The 23,251-nt window shown below is 37.9% G+C and overlaps 2 protein-coding genes, 1 long non-coding RNA gene and 1 pseudogene across 3 annotated transcripts; 2 read left to right on the forward strand and 2 right to left on the reverse strand.

The window, feature by feature from the left end:
* Positions 1-4,312: 4,312 nt before the first annotated feature.
* LOC112089785 lies at positions 4,313-9,079 on the forward strand (annotated as a pseudogene).
* A 5,390-nt stretch (positions 9,080-14,469) lies between these two features.
* On the reverse strand, positions 14,470-15,596 carry LOC18025997. Its single transcript, XR_002901283.1, has 2 exons — positions 15,193-15,596; positions 14,470-14,847 (listed from the first exon to the last, which is right to left on the reverse strand). It is a non-coding gene; the product is annotated as an uncharacterized LOC18025997 (long non-coding RNA).
* Positions 15,597-16,099: 503 nt separating this feature from the next.
* On the forward strand, positions 16,100-19,172 carry LOC18025998 (protein unc-50 homolog). The gene is made up of 10 exons (XM_006409520.2): positions 16,100-16,394; positions 16,981-17,048; positions 17,420-17,445; positions 17,783-17,873; positions 17,963-18,058; positions 18,382-18,450; positions 18,578-18,636; positions 18,733-18,855; positions 18,937-19,008; positions 19,099-19,172. The coding sequence occupies exons 1-10, from the start codon at positions 16,305-16,307 to the stop codon at positions 19,161-19,163; spliced, it is 759 nt and encodes a 252-aa protein (XP_006409583.1). The 5' UTR covers positions 16,100-16,304; the 3' UTR covers positions 19,164-19,172.
* A 314-nt stretch (positions 19,173-19,486) lies between these two features.
* Positions 19,487-21,971, reverse strand: LOC18025999 (triacylglycerol lipase 1). Its single transcript, XM_006409521.2, has 9 exons — positions 21,700-21,971; positions 21,392-21,502; positions 21,183-21,323; positions 20,845-20,955; positions 20,620-20,763; positions 20,502-20,542; positions 20,329-20,405; positions 20,027-20,122; positions 19,487-19,931 (listed from the first exon to the last, which is right to left on the reverse strand). The coding sequence occupies exons 1-9, from the start codon at positions 21,841-21,843 to the stop codon at positions 19,612-19,614; spliced, it is 1,185 nt and encodes a 394-aa protein (XP_006409584.1). The 5' UTR covers positions 21,844-21,971; the 3' UTR covers positions 19,487-19,611.
* Between the last annotated feature and the right edge of the window lie 1,280 nt (positions 21,972-23,251).

Raw genomic sequence — 23,251 nt, forward strand, 5'->3', positions numbered from 1 at the left:
TATCAAGAGCTTCAAGCCTTCTTTCCACAACGCTTAAGATCACACGACTTGGAGCTCTGAGCTGGGAGATAACGCAACCGGAGAGAACACAGGTTCAGAAGCCTTTTCTGGACCGTTCCGTTGCAAGGCAAAGATCAGTCGTCCGGGAGACTTTCCACTCCCCGGATGCAACTTTGTTCTTCATCAAAATTTGAGATGGTTGAGTGGTCTTTCCACTGGAATTCGAATCAACCCATTTGGACATGTATAATGGAAGTTATTCTGCCCCAAACGCGAAGTGGTCCGAGAAAACAGGAAATACTGCGAGATAGTTTTGCGACTTGGTTAACTCGCAGCAACAAGGGATTGAACTCTGGAACAGGCTGTGACTGGAGATGTGCGGGTAAGGCAACTCTAACAAAGGGTAGAAACTTCCAAGACGAAATTATGTCAAGTCCACAAGCTGTGCGACTTAGGTGTGCGAGTAGGAGCTGGTTGAACTATCTCGCACATATGCTCGCAATTCAGACCGACTTGGTCGTGTGACTTGAAAGTGAAGAAGGCCATCTCGCACACAAGTCTCAATATCTGTGCTACATGATTGTGCGAGTGAGAAGGAATAGTGGCCTGAACCGCACAAGAACTCGCAAAACAAACCGAGATGAGAATGCGGCTTAGGCAACAAAGTTCAAACTCGCAAGAACTTGTTTTTAGACTTGTGCGAGTTAGGTGTGCGACTTGGAGCTGAGCAAGACCATCTAGCACAAATGTTTTCTCCAGGATGCGTGTTGGCTGTGCGGGTTGAAGAACAGAAGACCTGAACCGTACACATATTCGCAAAACAAACAGACTTAGGCATGCGGCTGAAGCTGAAGAAGTTTAGGCGCAAAGGACAAGCTCCAGGGCTATGTGAATTGGCTGTGCGGGATGGGAAGACTTGACCAACTCGCACACTGGACACTTTACCCATTTGAGCCGGGTCAGTACCCAGTTTGTCCTCGGTTGATCCGGTCTGAACTAGAGAGTATAAATATGTTTTAGGGTTTTTTCCAAGACTTATCTCATTTTCCCTTAAAAGTTTTGCCTCTTTTGTGAAAGAACACCTTTTGAGAGAGAGAGATCTCCCTTTTTCTGTCTAATCAAAGAGAGTTTAAGAGCTTTAATTATCTTCTCATCATTATCTATCTTCCATATATCTATTCTCATCAACTAATCATGCTTAACAACACATCTTGCAAAGGATTAAGTGTGTTAATCATTATTAGCGAGTAGTCCCCTCATTAGAGTTCTAGATATGTAGGTTAGGGTGCTCTAAGGGTTTGATTAAGTTAGCTTAGGACTAGATTCATGCATCTTTGTTCTTGTTTAACTGATCTTAATGCTGGGTTTCTTAGAATCACTTAAACCCAGATTCTAGACATTTCATGCACCAAAAGTATTTGATGAAATGTCTGAACCAGTTAATGCAAGAGTCTAATGTTTGATTCACATGGGAATGTTGTTTTCAGCTTAGATGGTATATCAGGATTGGTTTCTAATGCATCTCTTTCACTTGTTTCTCTAATGATGATTGGGTATGAACTATGTTTGAGATTGTGTTTTGATGCTTGAGAAAGATTGAAACTTGTATTGAATCCTGAGCTGTTTATATCATTTATCACCTTGTTCATTAGCTACTTAGTTAGATCCTGAAAGCACCCTAGCCAACTACCATATCTAGAGCTCTATACTTCATCATATAACATATTCATCATCATCGTTTAAGCTGTCTTGCTTGCTTAGTTGCATTTTTAATATTGTTTAGTACTGTTTTAGTTTACTTTGTTTACTTTTGTTACTTATTTGAAACCAAAAACTGTCTATCTTGCTTGAATTAAGTGGAAACTTACATTGACTAGTGCCTGATCTCACCCAAAATGGTTTGACACCCATTGTACTACATGAATAAAGGATTGATAACCCATTAAAAGCCTTGAAAACTCTTACTTATCAAGAATTGAATGAAATATCCTAAGAAACTAAAAGTTCTTTCATATAGCTCTTCATTTGGGAAGCTACCCAAACTAGCATTTATTAAAGATTAAAAAATTAAAATGACAAAAAAATAGGTTTCCATTAAAAGCAAAATAGAGATCGTCTTCTCCACCCGTCATGGGTCAAAATTGATCATTGCGATCCTTCGAATTGAAGAATGGAATCTACTCCTCAAGAATCAATGAATATACTGAGGCGTTTCCCAAAAATTTTGATTTAAAGATCAATTGTAAAGTTATAAGAGTTTATGAAATTGATTTTAGACTTTGATGGAGTCTTGACAGCTGAGTAGAGGAAGAGTGAAACAGATAATCATAGAGAGAAGAAGACAGAGAGCACGGTGCCTCCAGAGGATGATTGATGCCCAATCAGTTTCAATTGTCTGAGTGAATTAGAGTTCGTGGAAGACCAGATGGAAATGGTGAATCACAGAAAGAAAAGGTTCATGATTATCTGGATTGCACCATTGTTGTTGAGTTTGTGGTGCCTTCTTGCATGGTTTATGGATTATAGTGTAACAAAATCTAAGAGGCTCATTCTTCAAGAGGAAGACGAGGATTGGTTTCTGATTTTTTGCTTCTTAAATCGAGAAAATTTGAGTCTCTTTGTTATACTTAGAAGATTTTACTATTGAATTGTCTTGTTCTTTGAGAAGGGGTTTGCATTTGTGTTGATGTAGAGTCAGTTCCAATTATATTAGGAGAAGCTGAGAAATTTAAACCAATAATTTGTGAGATCATCGTATGTTTGGAAAAGAATCTGTATATATCATCTATTGTTATACAATATCTGCTTGTCTTGCTGCAGTTCAGTTCTGGTTTAAGGAGGAAGAAAGTTATGTACTTTCAAGAATTCCAACTAAGGTAAAAGACAGAGACGGAAAAAGGAGAGACAAGTTTCACGAAAGCTTCAAGGCCCTTTGTTGACAAAACCATGTCTCTGCAAAACAGCATCAAGAAATTCTCACTAAAATGACGAGACGATCTTAACTACATAGCTCAAACCAACCTATGGATATCCACTGCCTTAGAATGATGTCGTCTTGGATCTCAATTTTTACATAAAGACGCTTGGATTTGTGAGCCACCACGTCCTCTTCCTTCCATTTCCTTCACAAGCCAGTGATGCGATCATGGACAGCCTAGAGGACTTGGAACTTGGAGCTAAAGAAGCTGGACTAGAAGAACAAGAAGAACCGGATATAGAATAAGCTTTGGAGATGCCAGCCGGTCCAATAACTCGATCAAGGAGCAAGAAACTTAAAGAAGCTATTGGAGCTATGCTTAGAACCAGTTGGAGACGAGCTAATGTCTTGAGCCAGGAGGGAGAAGTTGATATACAAGCCGCATTGGTTTCTATACAAGCTCAAAATGATCAGTGAATGGGCATGTGACCCGTTTGCACTCTTTTTTCCCTCTCCTTTGGATTTGTCCCAATGGGTTTTCCAAAGGGAGGTTTTTAATGAGACAAACTGCTCACATCAGATCCCTCATTCGCTGATCCAACAGAGGCCCAACACTAGAAGACTCGCCCTGGAGAAGAAGAGTTTCTTTCTTGTTTCTTCCTTATTCAAACTTAGTCTTTATTGTATTAGTTATTTCCGAGACAAGTCTTGGCTGTCACAGACTTGTTCTCTTTCTTTTTAAACCCTTGTACGCTCTTTGTTAAACTCATCTATCTTTTCTATCAAAAACTCTTTCTAAGTTAGATCATTTGTTCTCTTGAACATCTTAGCTTGTGAGTGTGTTATATCTTTCAAGCAACCCGATTCTTTGGTGTGTCATATCCATCGAATCACCCTGGTATATCAAAGGCCTTCCGCATCCTTTGTGTGACCTATCATTCCCTCAGTTTCTATTCAAAGTTCATACCCAAGTCTTTACCCAAACCGTGAGATCTAGTGTTTAGAGTGAATATCTAAAGAAGGAACGTATCAAGTGGTATCAGAGCCACTCTAAGCAAGGATCGACGTGGATCAGGTTGTGTCTAATCTATTTATACGATCAGATCCGTTTTATCTTATGTCAAAAGAAACGATTTCAAATTTTAACTTTGATCAGCGAACCTAGTTTATCACAATCTGTGCTCGTTGCATTATAAACCTATAGATCGGTTCATTCTGTTATTGAATCTAGTAAATCAACATCATCAGAACCTTGTGTAAAAAGTGTCGATTCAAATTCAAAACTGATTAGATCGCTCGTAGGGTTTCCTGATTGCTTGAAGAACACGAATGGTCATTTTTATAGAGTCAAAGAATCGTTGCTAGTGATCCACTTTGTGTTGTTCGCAGGAAAAGATGTCTGATCATCGTGAAGAGTCCAGCAACAACAATAACAAACTATTGATGGAAGCAATGATGGCCGAGATGAAAAAGCTGATGGCCGCTCAGTTCGAAGAATTCATACAAGAGATCCAACATCAGAATTCTGACTCAAGGCCAAACCGAGATGCCAGGAGGAGAAACACTGATCAATCTCCTGAGAGGAGTAGTGAACAAGTCAGACCAGCCAGAGACGACGCGGCTGAAGAATACTATAGTCGAGACAGTAGCTCGTCAAGGAGTAACCGCCGACGACATAGATGAGTAAGAGAGGAAAGGGCTTACCCTCAAGACAATTTTGGAGGGCTTAAGCTTCGGATTCCTCCATTTCTTGGAAAGAACGATCCTGATGCCTACTTAGAATGGGAGAAAAAGATCGAGTTGGTGTTTAACTGTCAACACTATACTGAGATCAATCGTGTGAGAGTTGCTGCCACCGAATTTTATGACTACGCTCTTAGTTGGTGGGATCAGCTAGTCACGTCAAGGATAAGGAATGGCGAGTACCCGGTTGAAAGTTGGAATGAGATGAAAGCTATCATGAGAAAACGATTCGTGCCAAGCCATTACCATCGAGAACTACATCAGAGAATCAGAAGGCTTACTCAAGGAACTCAGTCTGTCGAAGACTATTACCAAGAGATGGAGACTCTCATGCTTAGAGCCAATATAGCTGAAGATCGAGAAGCTACCATGTCGAGGTTTTTGGGGGGCTTGAACAGAGAAATTCAAGACCGGTTGGAGATGCAACACTATGTTGAGGTGGAGGAGATGCTACACAAAGCCATACTGATCGAGCAACAACTCAAGAGACGTGTTCCCACTAAGACAAGCTATGGAGGTGGAGCAACCGTTACTAAACCCATTTACCCGAAAGAAGAAAGAGCCGGATCTTTTCAGAGAGAAGGAAAGCAGATTGCCTTACCAAAAGCTAAAGCCAAGTCGTATCCAGTTTCTCAAGATCACAAAGGAAAGGCAGAAACTACTAATCCAATATCAAGAGATGTCAAGTGCTTTAAGTGTCAAGGCAGAGGACATTACGCGAATGAATGTTCAAATCGAAAGAACATGATTTTGTTAGATAATGGAGACATAGCGTCTGATGTGGAAGAGTCTGAGGTCGCATCTGAGACAGATCATGAGGAACTTCTGGCTCAAGGAACTTTATTAGTGGCTAGACGATCTCTAAGTCTCCAATCCAAAGATGCTGAGCAGGAACAAAGAGAGAACCTGTTTCATACTCGGTGTATCGTTCAAGGAAAAGTCTGTAGCCTCATTATAGATGGCGGAAGCTGCACCAACGTAGCTAGTGAAGTGATGGTTCAAAAGCTCGGCTTAAAAATGGAAAAGCACCTAAAGCCGTATAAGCTGCAATGGCTCAATGACAATGCAGAACTGAAAGTGAATCACCAAGTTCGAGTACCTTTGACCATTGGGAAATATGAAGATGAGATACTCTGTGATGTCCTACCAATGGAAGCAGGGCATATTCTTCTTGGCCGGCCATGGCAATCAGATCGAAAGGTGATACATGATGGATATACTAATCGACATTTCTTTGTTTATAATGGCAGGAAAAGTACCCTGGTGCCTTTGACGCCTCAAGAAGTTTACCAGGATCAAGTACAGCTTAAGCAAAAGGAAAAACCGGTCACAAAACCCTCTAACTTCTTTCTTAGGGCCGGTAAAGTTAAAAAGCTTTGTTAGCTAAACAACCGATGCTCTTATTTGTGTTTAAGGAAGCTCTCACGAGCTTAACTAACTTGACACCGGTTATACCGAGTGAGATGAAATCTCTTTTGCAGGACTATGAGGACGTGTTTCCTGAAGAGAACCCCAAGGGTTTACCTCCCATTAGAGGAATAGAACATCAAATGGACTTCATGCGTGGAGCTTCTCTTCCAAATTGTCAAGCCTATAGAACCAACCCTGTGGAGACCAAAGAACTACAGCGCCAAGTTAATGAGCTAATGGAGAAAGGGTACATAAGAGAAAGCTTGAGTCCTTGTGTGGTGCCTGTTCTACTTGTATCTAAGAAGGACGGTAGCTGGCGCATGTGTGTTGATTGTAGAGCAATCAACAACATTACAGTTAAATATCGACACCGTATCCCTAAATTAGATGATATGCTTGATGAATTGCATGGTTCTAGTATCTTTTCTAAGATAGATTTGAAAAGTGGCTATCATCAGATTAGAATGAAGGAAGGGGATGAGTGGAAAACCGCCTTTAAAACTAAGCATGGTTTATATGAATGGCTAGTAATGCCGTTTGGGCTAACAAATGCACCTAGCACCTTCATGCGGTTAATGAATCATATTCTGAGAGCTTTTATAGGTGTATTTGTAGTGGTTTATTTTGATGACATTCTGATCTATAGCAAAACCCTAGGAGAGCATATCGAGCATTTGAAATCTGTTTTAGAAGTGCTCAGGAAGGAAAAGCTCTTTGCTAATCTTAAGAAATGCAATTTTTGCACAGATAATCTTGTGTTTCTAGGATTTGTTGTAGGTGCGGATGGGATCAGAGTCGATGAAGAGAAGGTAAGGGCCATCAAAGATTGGCCGAGCCCTAAAACTGTTGGGGAAGTAAGGAGTTTCCACGGCCTTGCGGGATTTTATAGGAGATTTGTGAAGGATTTCAGTACATTGGCCGCACCCTTAACCGAGATCATCAAGAAAGATGTGGGATTTAAGTGGGAACAAACACAAGAAGAAGCGTTTCAAATGCTTAAGGATAAACTAACCAATGCACCAGTACTTGTTTTACCTGATTTCCTTAAGACTTTTGAGATTGAATGTGATGCTTCTGGTGTAGGGATTGGAGCAGTGTTAATGCAAGATAAGAAACCAGTGGCCTACTTTAGTGAAAAACTCGGAGGAGCAATGCTGAACTATCCTACTTACGATAAAGAACTTTATGCTTTGGTGCGAGCACTTCAAATGTGGCAACACTATCTGTGGCCCAAGGAATTTATCATTCATACTGATCATGAGTCTCTCAAGCACTTGAAAGGACAGCAAAAGCTCAACAAAAGACATGGCCGATGGATCGAGTTCATTGAGACATTCCCTTATGTTATTAAGTAAAAAAAAGGTAAAGACAATGTAGTTGCCGATGCATTGTCACGCAGGTATGCTCTAATCACTACTCTTGATGCTAAACTCTTAGGCTTTGAGCAACTTAAGCTTCTCTATGCATCTGATTCTGATTTTACAGAGAAATACCATTCTTGTGAAAGATTTGCTAAGGATCATTATTTTAGTCAAGATGGGTATCTCTTTTATGATAATCGTTTGTGCATTCCTAACTGTTCTATTCGAGATCTTTTAGTCAGGGAAGCACACGGAGGAGGCCTTATGGGGCACTTTAGTGTAACAAAGACTTTGAAAATCATACAAGACCAATCTATTGGCCGCATATGAAAAGAGACGTCGAAAGGATTTGTGAGCGATGTGTCACTTGTAAACAAGCTAAGTCCAAAGTCAGGCCACACGGTTTATATACTCCATTACCTATTCCCTCTCATCCTTGGATCGATATATCTATGGATTTTGTGCTTGGATTGCCTAGGACTAGGACTGGGAAGGACTCTATATTTGTTGTGGTAGACAGGTTTTCAAAAATGGCTCATTTCATAGCTTGTAACAAGACCGATGATGCATCTCATATAGCTAGCTTGTTCTTTAAAGAAGTTGTGCGCCTGCATGGAATGCCTAAGACCATCGCGTCTGATCGTGACACTAAGTTTCTTAGTTATTTTTGGAAAATATTGTGGTCTAATGATAACACCGTATTTTGACCACTTTTATGGATCGTTTTAAAATACTTTTTCTATGTTTTTAATTGCTTTTAAGTGCTTTTATTACTTTTTTCTAGTATTTGTAGTTCCAAGACTCTTTTCAGGTAACTTAGGGAAAAGCTTAATAAAATGGATAGAAAACCAGATTTCAGCTCAGAGTCAAACCGTCATAAGTTCATCCCCGATTGAAAGCCTTCTCACCGTCTGATCCAGCTCAAATTTGGAGATCTTAAAGATGGAAGTATCAGCTTTCCAGCATACTTTACAGCTTGGCAATCCAACGGTTCAATCAAAAGATACGCAAAGAGCAAGATGTCCCGTAAACCAGCCGGCAAGCGTTTTCACCCGCGGCCAACAAGCCATTCTCCGCGGTCACAACCACCGCGACCGCGGCCAGCCACCCATTCCCCGCGGTCACGCACTTCCCGACCGCGGCCAGCTAACTCTGACTTTAAAGGCCTATTTCTGAAGCCCGTATCATTTTCCCAGCCTCAATTCTGGAACCCTAGACACCAGAGAGTATTGGAGACTATAAATACATGTCATTCAGGTCGTTTTTAAGGAGAGAAGAAGAGAGACGAAATACTTTACAGAAATTTTACATTAAGCTTTGTTTTTAGGTTTTAGGGAGAGAGAGATCTGTCTCTTGAACCCTTGTTCTTTCTTTTCAATTTCGGTTTCTGTACTACTTTTTAATACTATGTTTTTGATTTCGTTTATCATGTCTGAGTAGTTTTATTGTTGGGTCTAAGGAATTTTTGATGGGGATATACATGTTCGGTGAGGATTCCATTGGCTATTGAGCCGAATCTTAGAACTTTTTCTTCTGAATTCGTTTTTACTGCATGAGAGTAGCGTCATGAACTACAATCTGATCCAGATGCTTGGTGACACGAAAGTGTTCATCCGGTGTCAGATCTAGTTTGGGAGAGCAAAACAAACATAGGAGTGGAAACCTACTTATGGGTGATTTGTGAATGCTGACGAGTCTTAAACATAATGCACCTCTTCTTTTCTAGGGCCAGAGTGGAAACCTACTGGTCAGGGTTGAGAGAGATAGTTGTCTATGATCACGACAGTGGCGTATTCATACGTCCGTGACTCCAGTTCGAAAAGTTTAAGCTAAGATCTTATCAAATTTACTCTAGCAATGTTTTGAATCGTTCATACCCCTGAGAAAACTTCTCTGAACCCCAGCGCTTTCTTTCTTATAGATTCACACCGATTTTCATTCAAGCTTTAGTTTATTTTCTTTACTCCTTTAATCGATTTTCATTTAAGCAATTAGGTTTAGCCGTTTTTCTCGTTTTTACTCGTTTTCGTTAAGTTTAGTTATTAGGTCATTTTAATTACCGTATTTTCTCTTTAAGATTTGTTTTTACGTTTTAAACACACCACCAAAACCCTCACAAAACTCGCCTGGTTCTAGACTTCCTTACTTTATATTTCTTTCAAAGGCTTTTGCAGGAAAGATCCTCCTTCCCTGTGGATTTGATCCCTAAGTACTACAATTGATCAGCTGTGCACTTGCAGCTATTGATTTCATTTAAGGTAAAACTTGACACCCTCACCACACGACACATCATCTAAGTTAGGTACTAAGCTTCTGTTTTCTACTACTTGTCATCCACATACTGATGGGTAGACTGAAGTAGTTAATAGGACCTTATCAACCTTGTTGCGTGTTCTGGTCAAAAAAAATCTTAAAAGTTGGGAAGATTGCTTGCCGCATGTAGAATTTGCATATAATCATTCGGTGCATTCTACTTCTAGGTTTTCTCCATTTCAAATTGTCTATGGTTTTAGTCCTTTATCTCCTTTGGATCTAACCCCTCTTCCTTTGAGTGAAAGAACTAGTCTCGATGGAAAGAAGAAAGCAGAACTTGTTAAACAGATTCATGAGAAGGCCAAACTTAACATAGAAGAGAAGACCAAGCTCTATGCCAAGAAAGCAAATAAGAGCCGGCAAGAAATGATTTTCGAAGTTGGCGAGCAAGTTTGGGTTCATTTGAGGAAAGAACGATTTCCAGCAGAAAGGAAATCCAAACTAATGCCAAGAATTGATGGACCTTTCACAATAACAAGAAGAATCAACAATAACGCTTATCAGCTTGATCTCCGAGGTAAGTACAATATCAGTTCTAGTTTTAATGTTTCTGATCTTGTTCCTTTTGTGGCAGATAAACCAGATTTGAGGTCAAATCTTTTTCAAGAGGAGGGGGATGATGCGATCATGTACAGCCTATAGGACTTGGAACTTGGAGCTAAAGAAGCTGGACTAGAAGAACAAGAAGAACCGGATATAGAAGAAGCTTTGGAGATGCCAGCCGGTCCAATAACTCGATCAAGGAGCAAGAAACTTAAGGAAGCTATCGGAGCTATGCTTAGAACCAGTTAGAGATGAGCTAATGTCTTGAGCCAGGAAGGAGAAGTTGCTATACAAGCCGCATTGGTTTCTATACAGGCTCAAGATGATCAGTGAATGGGCTCCTTTGGATTTGTCCCAATGGGTTTTTCAAAGGGAGGTTTTTAATGAAACAAACGGCTCACATCATATCCCTCATTCGCTGATCCAACAGAGGCCCAACACTAGAAGACTCGGCCTGGAGAAAAAGAGTTTCTTTCTTGTTTCTTCCTTATTCAAACTTAGTCTTTATTGTATTAGTTATTTCCGAGACAAGTCTTGGCTGTCACAGACTTGTTCTCTTTCTTTTTAAACCCTTGTACGCTCTTTGTTAAACTCATCTATCTTTTCTATCAAAAACTCTTTCTAAGTTAGATCATTTGTTCTCTTGAACATCTTAGCTTGTGAGTGTGTTATATCTTTCAAGCAACCCGATTCTTTGGTGTGTCATATCCATCGAATCACCCTGGTATATCAAAGGCCTTCCGCATCCTTTGTGTGACCTATCATTCCCTCAGTTTCTATTCAAAGTTCATACCCAAGTCTTTACCCAAACCGTGAGATCTAGTGCTTAGAGTGAAGATCTAAAGAAGGAACGTATCAGCCAGACGCTGGTTAAACCGGCATTAGGATTAGATCTTTGTGCAGGAGACAGATCTCCAAAAGTGTTTCTTCCACTGCTAAAGTATCTCTTCCTCAATACAGTTTTAAGTCTTAATGGACGATTTTTACAAATATTTAGGAAGCCATTACTGTATAAGAACCTGTACCAAAATTTGATGAATGTTTTCTTCAAGGATTCTTGAAAAGTTTATGAATCCTTTCCAGAGTTTTCCAGATTTGTCTCTAACTTATAACCAGGTTTTGAGACTTACTGATTTTTTATGAAGTATTCTTACAGATTTAGGATAACCTTCTAAAGAAAGATTTGAAATAGAGTGAGTATAAGATTGTTTTATAAAGTAGAAGACCAAGAACAAAGCATTTCATTTGCTTGTAAAATAGTTCACCGTGAAACAGTAATTTTGTTGTAAAGCTTAACCTATTGTTATGTAACTTACTCTCTTTCCATTGACCGATCACATGTGATACTCGTATTCAATTATTTGAGTGATATTATTAGCTCTATATTTTCTATGAAACTTACTGTAATTGCTATGGTTCATATTCTTTTGAGATATATAGCTTTTAGTTGTATGTTTTGTGTTCCTTTAAGATGTCTTTCTATTTGCATTGATGAAGGCTTGTGGGGCTTTGTTATGACGCAGGCTGCACAAGAGTTTGGGTCTGAGCTAATGACGGAACCTGACGATACTGTTGCAGACTTATTTCAGGTAGTAATGAGCAACAAAAAAAAGAAAAAAAGTGAAGTTTCATCGAGAAATAAGGACAATGTATGAATGAAGATAAGACTTTAGACTTACTTGAATTGAATTTATAAAGCTCACACCTTGCAAAACATTTAAACACTTAATTTTAACACTAATTGAACCTAAGATAAAAATACAAAAAATTAGTAAGACATCTGACACATTTAAGAAGATTATCACACACCGTATAAGTTTCAAGAGGGCATATATTCGTAAAATTTATTCCTGAAAAGTCAAAAATTCATAAAATTACTTGTTATTGTATCTACAACAATTTGTGTAATGAGTTTAAATCAAATACTGTTTTTGAAGAAGTTAAGTAATATTCCTAAGAAAATTGGCTCCATGGTGTTTGAATTGAATCTATAACGCTCATACTTTGCAAAACATTCAAACATTCAATTTTAATACTAATTGAACAAAAGATAAAAATACAAAAAATTTAATAAGGCATCTTACACATTTAAGAAGACTATCCTAAACCGTATAAGTTTTCAGGAGGACATTCCTAAATTTGTAAAAATTCTTCCTTAGAAGTCAAGAAAATCCTAAAATTACTTGTTAATGTATCTACAACAATTTGTGCAAATGAGTTTAGATATACTATTTATGAAGAAGTAGAGTAATCTTCTTAAGAAAATTGACTCCATGATGTTTGAATTGAATCTATAAAGCTTACACCTTTCAAAACATTCAAACATTCTATTTTTAACACCAATTGAACCTAAGATAAAAATACAAAAAAGCACACAATGTGCGTACTTACCTTCAGGATGTTATATATGTAAACTTGGTACTACTGGTTTGAGTTACTGAACCGTTCTAAGTATCAAGGCGGAAAATTGGCTTGTTCAGACCTGATCTTTATGTAAATGTTAAATTTATGCCTAAAAAATTTTTCTAGCCTAATCATACTTATACGTTTAAACAATTTGAAATTCAACCCTAATGTATGGTTTTTGTGCGTAAAACTACTTTTGGAGAAACGCTGTTAAGTTGCCGTGAAACGTTGTCTACGTATAGTACACGTAAGTTACGACATCGTTTTACTCTCTAAGTCGTGGGATTTAAATTTTAACAAAACGACTTAGTTTCGTGGTGTTTTTTTTTTTCCTCGTCGTCGTCTTCAAGCTTTCGACTTTCCTTTTCACTGAGTGTCGATTTAAGGATTTGAAAAACCTGGTTTGTGGTTTGCTAATGGTTGGTATCACGCTCTATGTAAACATCTGCAGCTTTGGTCCAGAACACAGCGCCACACATGCTTTTAAAATTCCTAGTTCCATTGCAAAGCAACTTGAGATCCGACAACTCCTCAAATGGAAGCTTGTACCAGATCCTTTGTTCGAACAGAAATGTTTAGGCTATCCCCAATCTTAACAAAGAAGTCTCTCGGTGGGCATCCAAGCGATTCAACCTCCCCTCCAACGTATTTCGTACTGTTTTGCAGTGAAATCTCGAACTTCCCATTGTAATACACTTGAAACGCTGCATCTTCCGAACTAAAAACAACAACAAAAGAAAAAGAAATATCAGAGTTATACATTTTATATAACCCTAGACCATGGAGTTATATAGCGTTTAGTACACATAAGTTAGCTTATTTGTTCACCATAAACCGATCTTATCAAATCCATGAATGGAAAGCATAACCAATCAAAATTTTTATCCTAATCTCTACAAAGTTAGAATGAAAAAATAGTAGATAATCGTGTACCTTATGTTTGCAACGCCGAACTGGATGATAACCAAACACAAACACCACTTGAACAGCAAATTCACTTTTAGGGTTTACAAACTTGAGATCGGTTTTTTTCCTACTCTGTTCGATGAAGAAGACAATGGAATAAATCAACTGAATCGTCGAGTCGCGGCTTCAAGTTCAAGTTGTGTATAACCAGTACAATGTAGTTTTACTATAGATGTTAGGCCCATTTTTGTGATCTGCTAAGGCCCAGAAGCTAGACGATGTTATTTTGTCGTTAATTTTTTGCGACTTCTACTGCATAAAACGACGTCGTAGCTTAACTAGATTCCACATATTAATCGTTTGACGGCGATTTAACACCTATTGGACGGAAGTAGTTTTACGCACAAAAACCATACATTAAGGTTGAATTTCAAATTGTTTGAACGTATAAGTATGTTTAGGCCAGAAAAATTGTTTAGGCATAAATTTAACATTTACAGAAAAATCAGGTCTGGAAAAGCAAATTTTCTGTATCAAGGCTGTCGACAAAAAAACAAAAAAAAACAAAAAAAATAGTAAGGTGTCTTACACATTTAGAAAGATTATCCTAAACCGTATAAGTTTCAGGAAAACATTTCTAAATTTGTAAAAATCATTCTTGAAAAAAGTCAAGAAAGCTTCAGAAGCATTTATAAATATTTAGAAAAAGTTCAATATCTTCTTCATAATCAAGTCTTTTGTGCCTATTTATACAACAACTCAAATTTAAGAAGTCAATTCAAATTTTTTAGGAGAACCTTACTTAATATAAAGAAACTAATCTGTTAAAACACGAGTAAAAAGAAACTAATTCTTGCAACAATAAAGAGATATTGAGAGCCTATAAAGACCACAGTAGCTATGAAATTTTTTAACATTGACGCTTGGGGATATATACTGTTGTGTGTTTTTCATCCAATCAAGCAAAATTTTACATAGGTATCGATCAAAGACTTCCTCATCTCATCGACAATAGAGCTGGGTTGGGCTTCTCTTCGCTTGAAGATATTGTCTATAACAGAGAGCTCTGTTCCGGTTGTGTCTGAACTGCAGGATGCTGTCCAGTCATTAACAGTCATACCCGCAGAAAGGTGTGAGGAAGAGCAACATGGACATTGCAGGCAATGGAATTTCCAAGAGCAGACAGTCATTCCTCGATTCTCTAGACCACAACTTGATCAGGTAGACTGTTCCTCAAGTGTTGAAGCTCTGTCAGAAAAGAAACCACAAGTAAAATTCAGGAGATGCAACCATACTACAGACCACATCACCACTGTATTCAATGTCAAGAGAACAAAAAGACTCGTCTGTAACACAACATTAAAGATTCCTCAATAATAATAAATGGAGGAGAAAAACCATCTTCACCAAAAGCATATTTATACGAAGCCACTCATAAACTCAACTTAAACAGGGATAGCCAGTACAAAATATTCTGAGTTGCATAAAAGATATTCAGCAAAGAATTATATCTATATATGTGAATAAGAACTATTTCTGTTTACAGTCTCTACACGATAAAGGGATATATAAAGATTGTTAATAGGGATATACTATATATAGAGATACTCCTTTGAAACCATGGAACTCGTTAAGACTTCCATGGGTACGTCATCCAAACTTAACTCCACCAAATCTTCTTCTAACAAAACCAAGAGCAGCATAAAGCTCAAGAAGCTCAATTCTTGAACCAAATCCTCAAATTCAACAAAATCTACTACTACTTCGAAAAAAAACCAGGAGATCTTCACAGATCGAGCTCATCCAAAACAAAACCACCACGAAATCCCCAAGCTCCAAATTTGCTCCTCCTAGGAAACACCATCCTCGAAGAAATCTTCAAACACCGTCCTCGGAGAAATCCTTAGACACTGTCCTCGGAGAAAGTTTTGCTGATAAGGGAGTTGCTAATAAATTTTTTCGTGATTATTTTATTATTGGAGAGAAGAAGGTTTTTGCGACAGTTTGAAGGATAAAATAAAAAAAGGCCTGTTTGTTGTCTCCTTAAAAGATTATATCTCTCGTGTTGTTACATTCTTCGCATAAATTAAAAAATAAGAAATTAAGAAATAAGATAAAAGATCTCTTATACTCTTATTAATTTACAGAAAATGACTTTTGGCATTATATTTAAAATTAATTTTCTGAATTTATTGAAGTTAAAAATGGTATTTTATGTTAAAAATTACATTGGAATTCTAAAACGACATTCTTTTTGAAAAAAAAAAGTGTCAGAACAACACTCTTTGTGAAACGGAGGGAGTATTAAAGAAATTTTAGTTTTGTATGGCTATTTTAGAGAATTGTCCTTAAATCAATAAATTGAATAGATAAACAAAGTGAAAAAAAGAACTTTTGTATAACGCGGTTTTCGTAAAAGTATTTTTTCAACCAATGTACATCTTTTTTTAGGCTAAATGATTTAAAGAGTGATCAAACTTTTCTTGAACAGTTTGCCATAATTTGTATGAAACGCAGACCGCGACGGCAAAAGAGGCGTTTGGGTGCGGTAGCGGAATCCCTAAACCCGAAAATAACCAAAGGGAAACGCGAGAACCTGAGATATCTTGGATCCAAACGATCTTCCTCCCGTAGAAACCGCGAGGGAAGAAGAAGACGGAGAAGAAGAATAGGAATCATCCGGATCAGGAACAAGGGAGGAGAAGATGTTGCCAACAACTTCCAGATCTCGCTCTTCATCTTCTTCATCCCGAGCTAACCCAATGTTCCTTCAGTATTTTCGTCGTATCGTCAAGGTTCTCTTTCTCACAACATCTTAAGTTTTATCGTCGATTTGATATCAGATTTTGGTCGATTTTTGTCATCTAATGTTGTTATATACACAGATTCGTCATTTCTTATATTCAAATTATATGAGAACTCGAATCGAGAACCTCGGATTTAGCTGAATCAATCTGCGTCTCTTCATAGATTCTTGAAAATTCTAGCTCCGCACTGTGCATCCTTGTCACTCTCTAGGTTCAGCAATTCCTGATGGAGTGGTAGAAGATCACTTGCTGGAAAGTTTGTTGGAGTGTGATGATCTGATAATTAAACAAGAGATTTTTGAAAATTCTGTAACATTTTGTTCTTATGAGTGATGCTGATGTTGGAGGTAGCTCAATGTTATTGATGTCATGTAGGTTCGGAATTCGTAAGCAATGATGCAATTATAATTGTTCAAAGATATTTTGGAGAGAATGTGAATAATCTTAGCCAAATTGTATATGTGATTAGACAGTATGATGCATATTACTACAACATGTTGGAGTTTGACTTTTGGGCCATATTCGCATTGTCAAAAACCTTTCTCGTTTTGTGATCGTCTTTTGTTCATTGCAGTGGCAGCAAATGGATGTTGAATATACTTTCTGGCAAATGCTTAACCTTTGTACATCTCCGAAAGTTGTGTAAGTCTTTGATTTTTTTCAATTACTATCTTAAAGGTTCCTTTCTCTATGCCACTTTGAACTGTAAGGTTCTAGACTTCTAGGTGAATAGAGTTTACTACAGAGCTGAGTAGAATGGAATTAATGTTTAAACACTTAAGATTATAGGTGAATAGAGTTTGAGATGGTTTCACTTCACCCTTGCAATAAGACATTGAAGAGAGTTAAATCTGTGTAATGCTTATATGTTTTTTTAGAAGATTAATAGGCTAGTCGAATCCAACAAGTTGGGATTTTTTAGTTAAGATACTACATGGTGAGTTAATTTCTAGTTCTTAACTCCTTATTCTTGTACCTTTTTGTATGTTTGCATGTGGGCGCTACGGTATCAGCTATCAACACACCAAGTATCACAAACGTAAGCTGAACTTTCATTTGCGAGCCCTTATTATGCTACTGCAATCAACTTTTTAATTATTGCTTTTATATGATATACCCTTCTGTTGCTGAATGTACCTTGAGCCATCTAATTTTACAATGAACGTGTGGTCGTGGATTTATTTAATCATAAGTTGAATATATAACGTGCGGGAGAAGCATGATTTTCTCGTGTGCCATCTTTATTTATTGGCTCCTCCTGCTCTATATATTCTATATATAATGCTTGTGCCTGTTAAGAATAAACTAAAACTTTGGTATGGCCTGTACATTGAAGTGCATTTGCTTTAATTTCTCTTACTCTTTCTTTCTCTCAGAAACTAAAAACCAATGGGCACGTGATGACCCTGCTTTTATCGTGATCTGTAGCTTGCTTCTTGTTGTTGCAACTTTAGCCTACTGTGCCACGTAAGTATTTTGATATAGAACTATTGCCTTGGAGAACGATTTTCCGTTCTGTTTTTTTTGTTGATCGTAATCTATTGTCTCTGCTTCAGGTATGACCATAGTGGCTCTCACGCTGTCTTCGTAGTTGTATCAGTTTTCCTCTCCCATTTCTTCATCACCGGAGCAGTTATAGCTACATGCTGTTGGTAAGTAATTTCTCTCAGTGCATAGACATCGATATTTGTTGGCGCGAACTCTTACACTACTTTTATGTTATCTTTGCATCCATGTCTGTTGCTCGTGTATTTCTACGGGGTCTGCTTCTTTGATCTTATTACTACTTTTTTGCTCATTATATAGTACGAGACAAACACGCTTGAGATTTACGAACGTTGCTAGTTTGTAAAAATTAGTAATGCATGAACATGAGTCTTCTCTATTGTTTTCTTCTATGTAATTTCACTGCAATTTGAGTTGTTTCGTATACCAAAATTACACCGTCTCTCTGACTTGTTATATGGATTACCAGGTTTCTGACGAACTCTTACCTTCGCGAGGAGGCTCCTAATAGTCATGTGGTGGAACAACGCGTTGAATGGCAAGTTTATGGACTAAATCTAACTTGAGTCCCCTCTACTGTTGTTCGTATACATATTCCATATCATAGTTTCTCTCTATCCATCTGAACTTGTTCATGACTTGCCTATTATTTGTATTCTCTGTAGGCTGTATACATTTGATGTTCACTGCAACTCGTTCTTTCCAATGTTTGTGCTACTCTACGGTAATTCCATCTTCCATCACATTACTCACTTCTCAAACCAGGAACTTTACAAAAAAGAGATTTATAAACTTATAGTTTCTTCCTGTGTTGCTGCAGTCGTACATTATTTCTTATCACCACTCCTGATAACGCACGGATTTATTCCTTTACTGCTATCGAATCTGCTTTTCATGGTCGGGGCTTCGTACTACCATTATCTTAACTTCCTAGGATATGACGGTAAGTCTCATAAACTCCTTCTCTCACAGTATCTGTATACCTTTTGAGCTAACAGCATTCTTTGTTGTGAATCCCATACAGTCCTTCCGTTTTTAGAACGAACAACATTCTTCCTCTACCCAATCGGGATCGTGATTGTCCTCTCCCCTATTTGTAAGCTCAAATCATTCATTGGTTTCGCAGATCCCTTTTCCGGAAAAAAAGCGTAGACATCATCTTAAGTTTGTTACTCTAATTTTGCAGTGATCTTAAGCGGATTCAACCCGTCAAGATATTTCATGAACATGTACTTCAGCCAAAGATTATAAATTTTTTTTTAAAAAAAAGCTGCACCAGTTGAATCCCAAGGGCTCTGCACTGCACATACATCATCAAGTAAGGAACAAGAAGAAGAAGCAGAAGAAGAAGAGTATGATTTTTTTTTTCCCCCCCATGACAGATCATCTTAATGCTCTAGTTTCTGGTACAACTTCAAAGACTACTTAATAGAACCAGTGGCATTTCTCTAAATTTGACCCCATTTAGCAAGTGCTCTGTTTTGGCATCTCCCTTGTGTGCCTTTATTTTTGTTCCACTTCATGGTAATTTATATGTTACTTGTTGGAGATGGAATGTTGGTTTCTTTCAAGTCTTAGGCACAAACTCAACATATTTCAATTACTTAAGGCAACATACAAAGGTTCATGAAGGAAAATACTTACAATCAGATACATATTTTGTGGACAATGAATAATATGTGCAAAGTAGAGAATATATTTAACTACTATACTTTCTCTTTGCCTCAAAAAACTGAATCATGTGCTTATAGACATCTTCTCTGGCACTTGTGCTAAGCACAAAGTCAATGTGACCATAATTCTCAAGATATAGCAACTCCGGCCTCGAAGGTAATTTCGCGAGCGTACGTTCCACATCTGTCACGTCTGCTAAGCCATCATTCCCACCATACCCCATCCACATCGGCAATGATGCAGGAATGAGGCTGAGTTTGAATTCCGGAGGTTTCGATAACCCATAAATTAATAGGTTTTTCAGCAAACCATAGTCATACTGCGCAAAGGTCCCCTTCCGAATCACTGCAGTAATTGATAATCAAATGTAGTGGAAGAGTAAGTAAAGGTTATGGAACACACAGAAAACTACGAAAATGAACATGTAAAAGAGATCTTACTTTGGAAAAGATGGCGCAAGTTCTTGACAGATGATGGGTGAGGCTCGTAATCTAGATAGTATTCGATCCTCGAGGCATTGAAACAACAATTCTTCCCTGCCATTCGTTGATACCATTTCAAAAGAATGAATAGAAAGGCAGAAAATCATACACATAAAGTATCACAGGACCTTTTGTTTTTTCTGTTCCATAAACAAACTTTCGGATACTTATAAAACATTGTTCTATGGAACCAATATACAAAACAGAATATCTTGTCAAAGGATCACTACAGGGATATTAGTGAGAAAAAGAAGAAAAACCTGTTATCGATGTGAGGAAATCACTGCAATCCATATGCCCTTCACATAACGAGTCAACAAGTTTAACTAACATATCACTGAAAACACAGAAAAAATCTACAAGATGTTAGAATAAAGAAAGGTCGCAATATATCAACACACACGAAACACTAGAATGAGACAGAAGTCACAACCTTCTAAAGTTTATTTGATGCAGCCCAAGAGCAACAACCATCTGTAAAGAGGATCGACCAACTCTGTTAAATTTATTCTCTGAATTTGGTCTTTATGATATTCGAGAGCCAAGAATACCTGATCAAGATGCATAAAAACCATTCTTTCTACAAGTGGAGCTGTGACATGATCCAAAAACGATATTGGACAAAGCAACGCAGCTGCTTCGACCATTTCCGCAACATGTGGCTGAGTAAGAGCAGCAAAAGACATGATAGTCCCCTGTCCAAAAAACTAAATAAGTTAGCTTTTCAAAGAATCAGCAAAAGGGGCAACCTTACGATTCCAGAAATTGATGATGACCTGAGAATGCCCAACAAGGAAAATTTTGGAGTTTGTAACTGAGTATAGATACTGAACCATTTCTGCCAAGTCATACATAGCCAAATCTTGCCAACTCCAGTCCCAAAATTCCTGCATGTAATACAGAAAAGCATTAGTTTTCTCAGAAAAGGAACACTCTCTTCATTGCTAAAGGAACAATAGACACATTCTTAAACTATTCCTCTATAGTCTATATCGACGAAATGAAAGCAGAGAAAAATATATACAAACGTGATGTTGAACCAAAACAAATTTGGACATTTACATAGAGAAGAACAAATAAACGTCCATAACTCACAAGAGAAGTTCTTGCATACCTTATCAGTTTCAGACAAAGTTATATGTCCATAACTATATCGTGTGCCACGAACATTTCCGACCCAAACATCAAAACCATGATCAGCAAGAATGAAACCTAGTGACTCTTTTGGGGAATCCAAGAACCAGACATCACCAGCCTGACACAACAAGAGAAAATTTTTAGCAGTTTCGCCTTCTTCAAGTTAAATTTATTAACCAGTTTTACCATAAATAGTCCGTGCTGAAGCAGAACAGGTGGACCATATTGAAGTGTTAGATTTTGAGCACGAGAAGCCACACGTTGAAGAGCTAGTATGTACCCATCTTTCGTTTGAATCTATAAACAAAAGAAGAAGAAAAATGAGAGATTTTAATTAGAGTCTTGATATGGGTCTAAAAAAATGAGTAAAAATCAAGGCTTCAAGTTCGGATGAATTTGTAAATTTCCATAAAGACTAGATTTTTTTTTTTCTTGTGACTGATTCAATGATATTTCGGAGAGACAGATGAGAGAATGTTAATTATTGAGATTACAGTGTCTTCGGTGCAGGAGTACCCAGCCGGATGAATGAGGTCAGCGCATAGAGAATTGACCGGAGATCCACGGAGGAGATGGGATTGTGTTCCGGCGGAGACGATCGTAAAAGCGGCCACAACGGCGATTAGCGACCACTTCATCGTCGCCGGAGATATAAAAATTTACAACTTTATCCTTTTCTTTCTTAGATAGGATTTTTTTTGGTCAACTAATTCGAATCTTATCTTCCCGTGGATTTTACGTTAATATATTTTTAACAACTAAAAATTAATGGACAATTTACAAACAATTTACAAGAAAGTGTTTTTATTCGACCACGTTCAACGAGCAAACACTGACCTGTTGGCTGATATTCCCGCTGATATTGTTAGATGATTTATGCAGTTGGAGAAAACATCTAAAGGGAAGGATGATACACCTCTTTCTCTGTTGTCGTCAGTTTCTTTTTCTTCCTAGAAACTCAATGAATAAAGCTTTTCTGTGTTCAAATTTCGGGTTGGAATTTTGCAGGAACTATGAAGTGATCTGATACTCTCCTCAAAGCCATGGGCAGCTTTAGGGGACTTTAACCAATCTCTCAATCCCTTTGAACATTCGCAGGGTGGAACGAGAATTTCAAGAGGCATGGATGATTTTAGAGAGTGAACTAGAACTGCTGGTCTTTCTCATCTTACCTTTAGAGGGAACATTTTCATCTGGTGGAATAAACAAGAAGCAAACCCAATCCGTTATCCTATGGATTCTTTGGTGATATGGGAGTCTCAGATCATTGTCTTAGTTCCATTGTGCTTGGTACCACCCAGAGATCAAAGAAAGCTTTTAAAGTTTCTCACTTCCTTCCATCATGAAGACTTTCTCCCAAGGGAAGAATACTCATTTCTACGGAATAGCCATGTTCATTATGTCGAAGAAGCTAAAAATTTTGAAACAGATTATTAAATTTAAAGACATCAACAAGAGACATTTTTCGGGTCTGGAAATGCAAATAAAGGAAGTCCTCGAGGTGCTGGTTGCTTGTCAGAACTCCTTTCTATCTAATCCTTTTCCCACAACGCAAGCTTAGAGAAGCAAGCTCGTTTAACGTGGCTAAAACTGGCTTTGGCAGAGGAGAGATTTATCCATCAGAAAGCTAGAGTGCAATGGATAGATAGTGGGGACAGTAACATAACTTTCTTCTATCGGGTGATAGCAGCTAGAAGATCTGTTAAACAAATTCACTACTTGGTTCATAATTTAGGACAGCGGCTTGAGGACCTTCCCGAGGTTAAATCCCACTGTGTGGATTTTTTTCTCAGAGCTTTTCGGAGGAGATTCTCCAACTCTCTCGGATGCTGATAAGGACTTGATTAGCATGTTAACTCCCTTCTTCTGTACTTGTGCTGCTAAAGATATGTTACTTGCCCCTGTTTCTCAAGAGGATGTTAAAAGAGAAACATTTACCCTTCCCTCTAAAAAGTCTCCTGGACCAGATGGTTTTACGGGATAAATCTTCAGGAAAACTTGGGAAATAACATGCAGGTCCTGACCTAACAGCTGCTATGCAATAAA

The sequence above is a fragment of the Eutrema salsugineum genome, unplaced genomic scaffold, assembly GCF_000478725.1.
Source record: "Eutrema salsugineum unplaced genomic scaffold, Eutsalg1_0 scaffold_11, whole genome shotgun sequence".
Classification (NCBI taxonomy): domain Eukaryota; kingdom Viridiplantae; phylum Streptophyta; class Magnoliopsida; order Brassicales; family Brassicaceae; genus Eutrema; species Eutrema salsugineum.

What these genes read in the sequence shown, in the direction of transcription:
- LOC18025998 (XM_006409520.2), top strand. Translation starts at nt 16,305, where the DNA reads ATGTTGCCAACAACTTCCAGATCTCGCTCTTCATCTTCTTCATCCCGA. An exon ending in ATTTTCGTCGTATCGTCAAG is followed by an intron (nt 16,395 to 16,980) that starts GTTCTCTTTCTC and finishes TGTTCATTGCAG; the next exon opens with TGGCAGCAAATGGATGTTGA. An exon ending in AATGTTTGTGCTACTCTACG is followed by an intron (nt 18,637 to 18,732) that starts GTAATTCCATCT and finishes GTGTTGCTGCAG; the next exon opens with TCGTACATTATTTCTTATCA.
- LOC18025999 (XM_006409521.2), bottom strand. Translation starts at nt 21,843, where the DNA reads ATGAAGTGGTCGCTAATCGCCGTTGTGGCCGCTTTTACGATCGTCTCC. An exon ending in ACTCCTGCACCGAAGACACT is followed by an intron (nt 21,503 to 21,699) that starts GTAATCTCAATA and finishes TTTTGTTTATAG; the next exon opens with ATTCAAACGAAAGATGGGTA. An exon ending in TCCTTGTTGGGCATTCTCAG is followed by an intron (nt 20,764 to 20,844) that starts GTCATCATCAAT and finishes TTTTTTGGACAG; the next exon opens with GGGACTATCATGTCTTTTGC.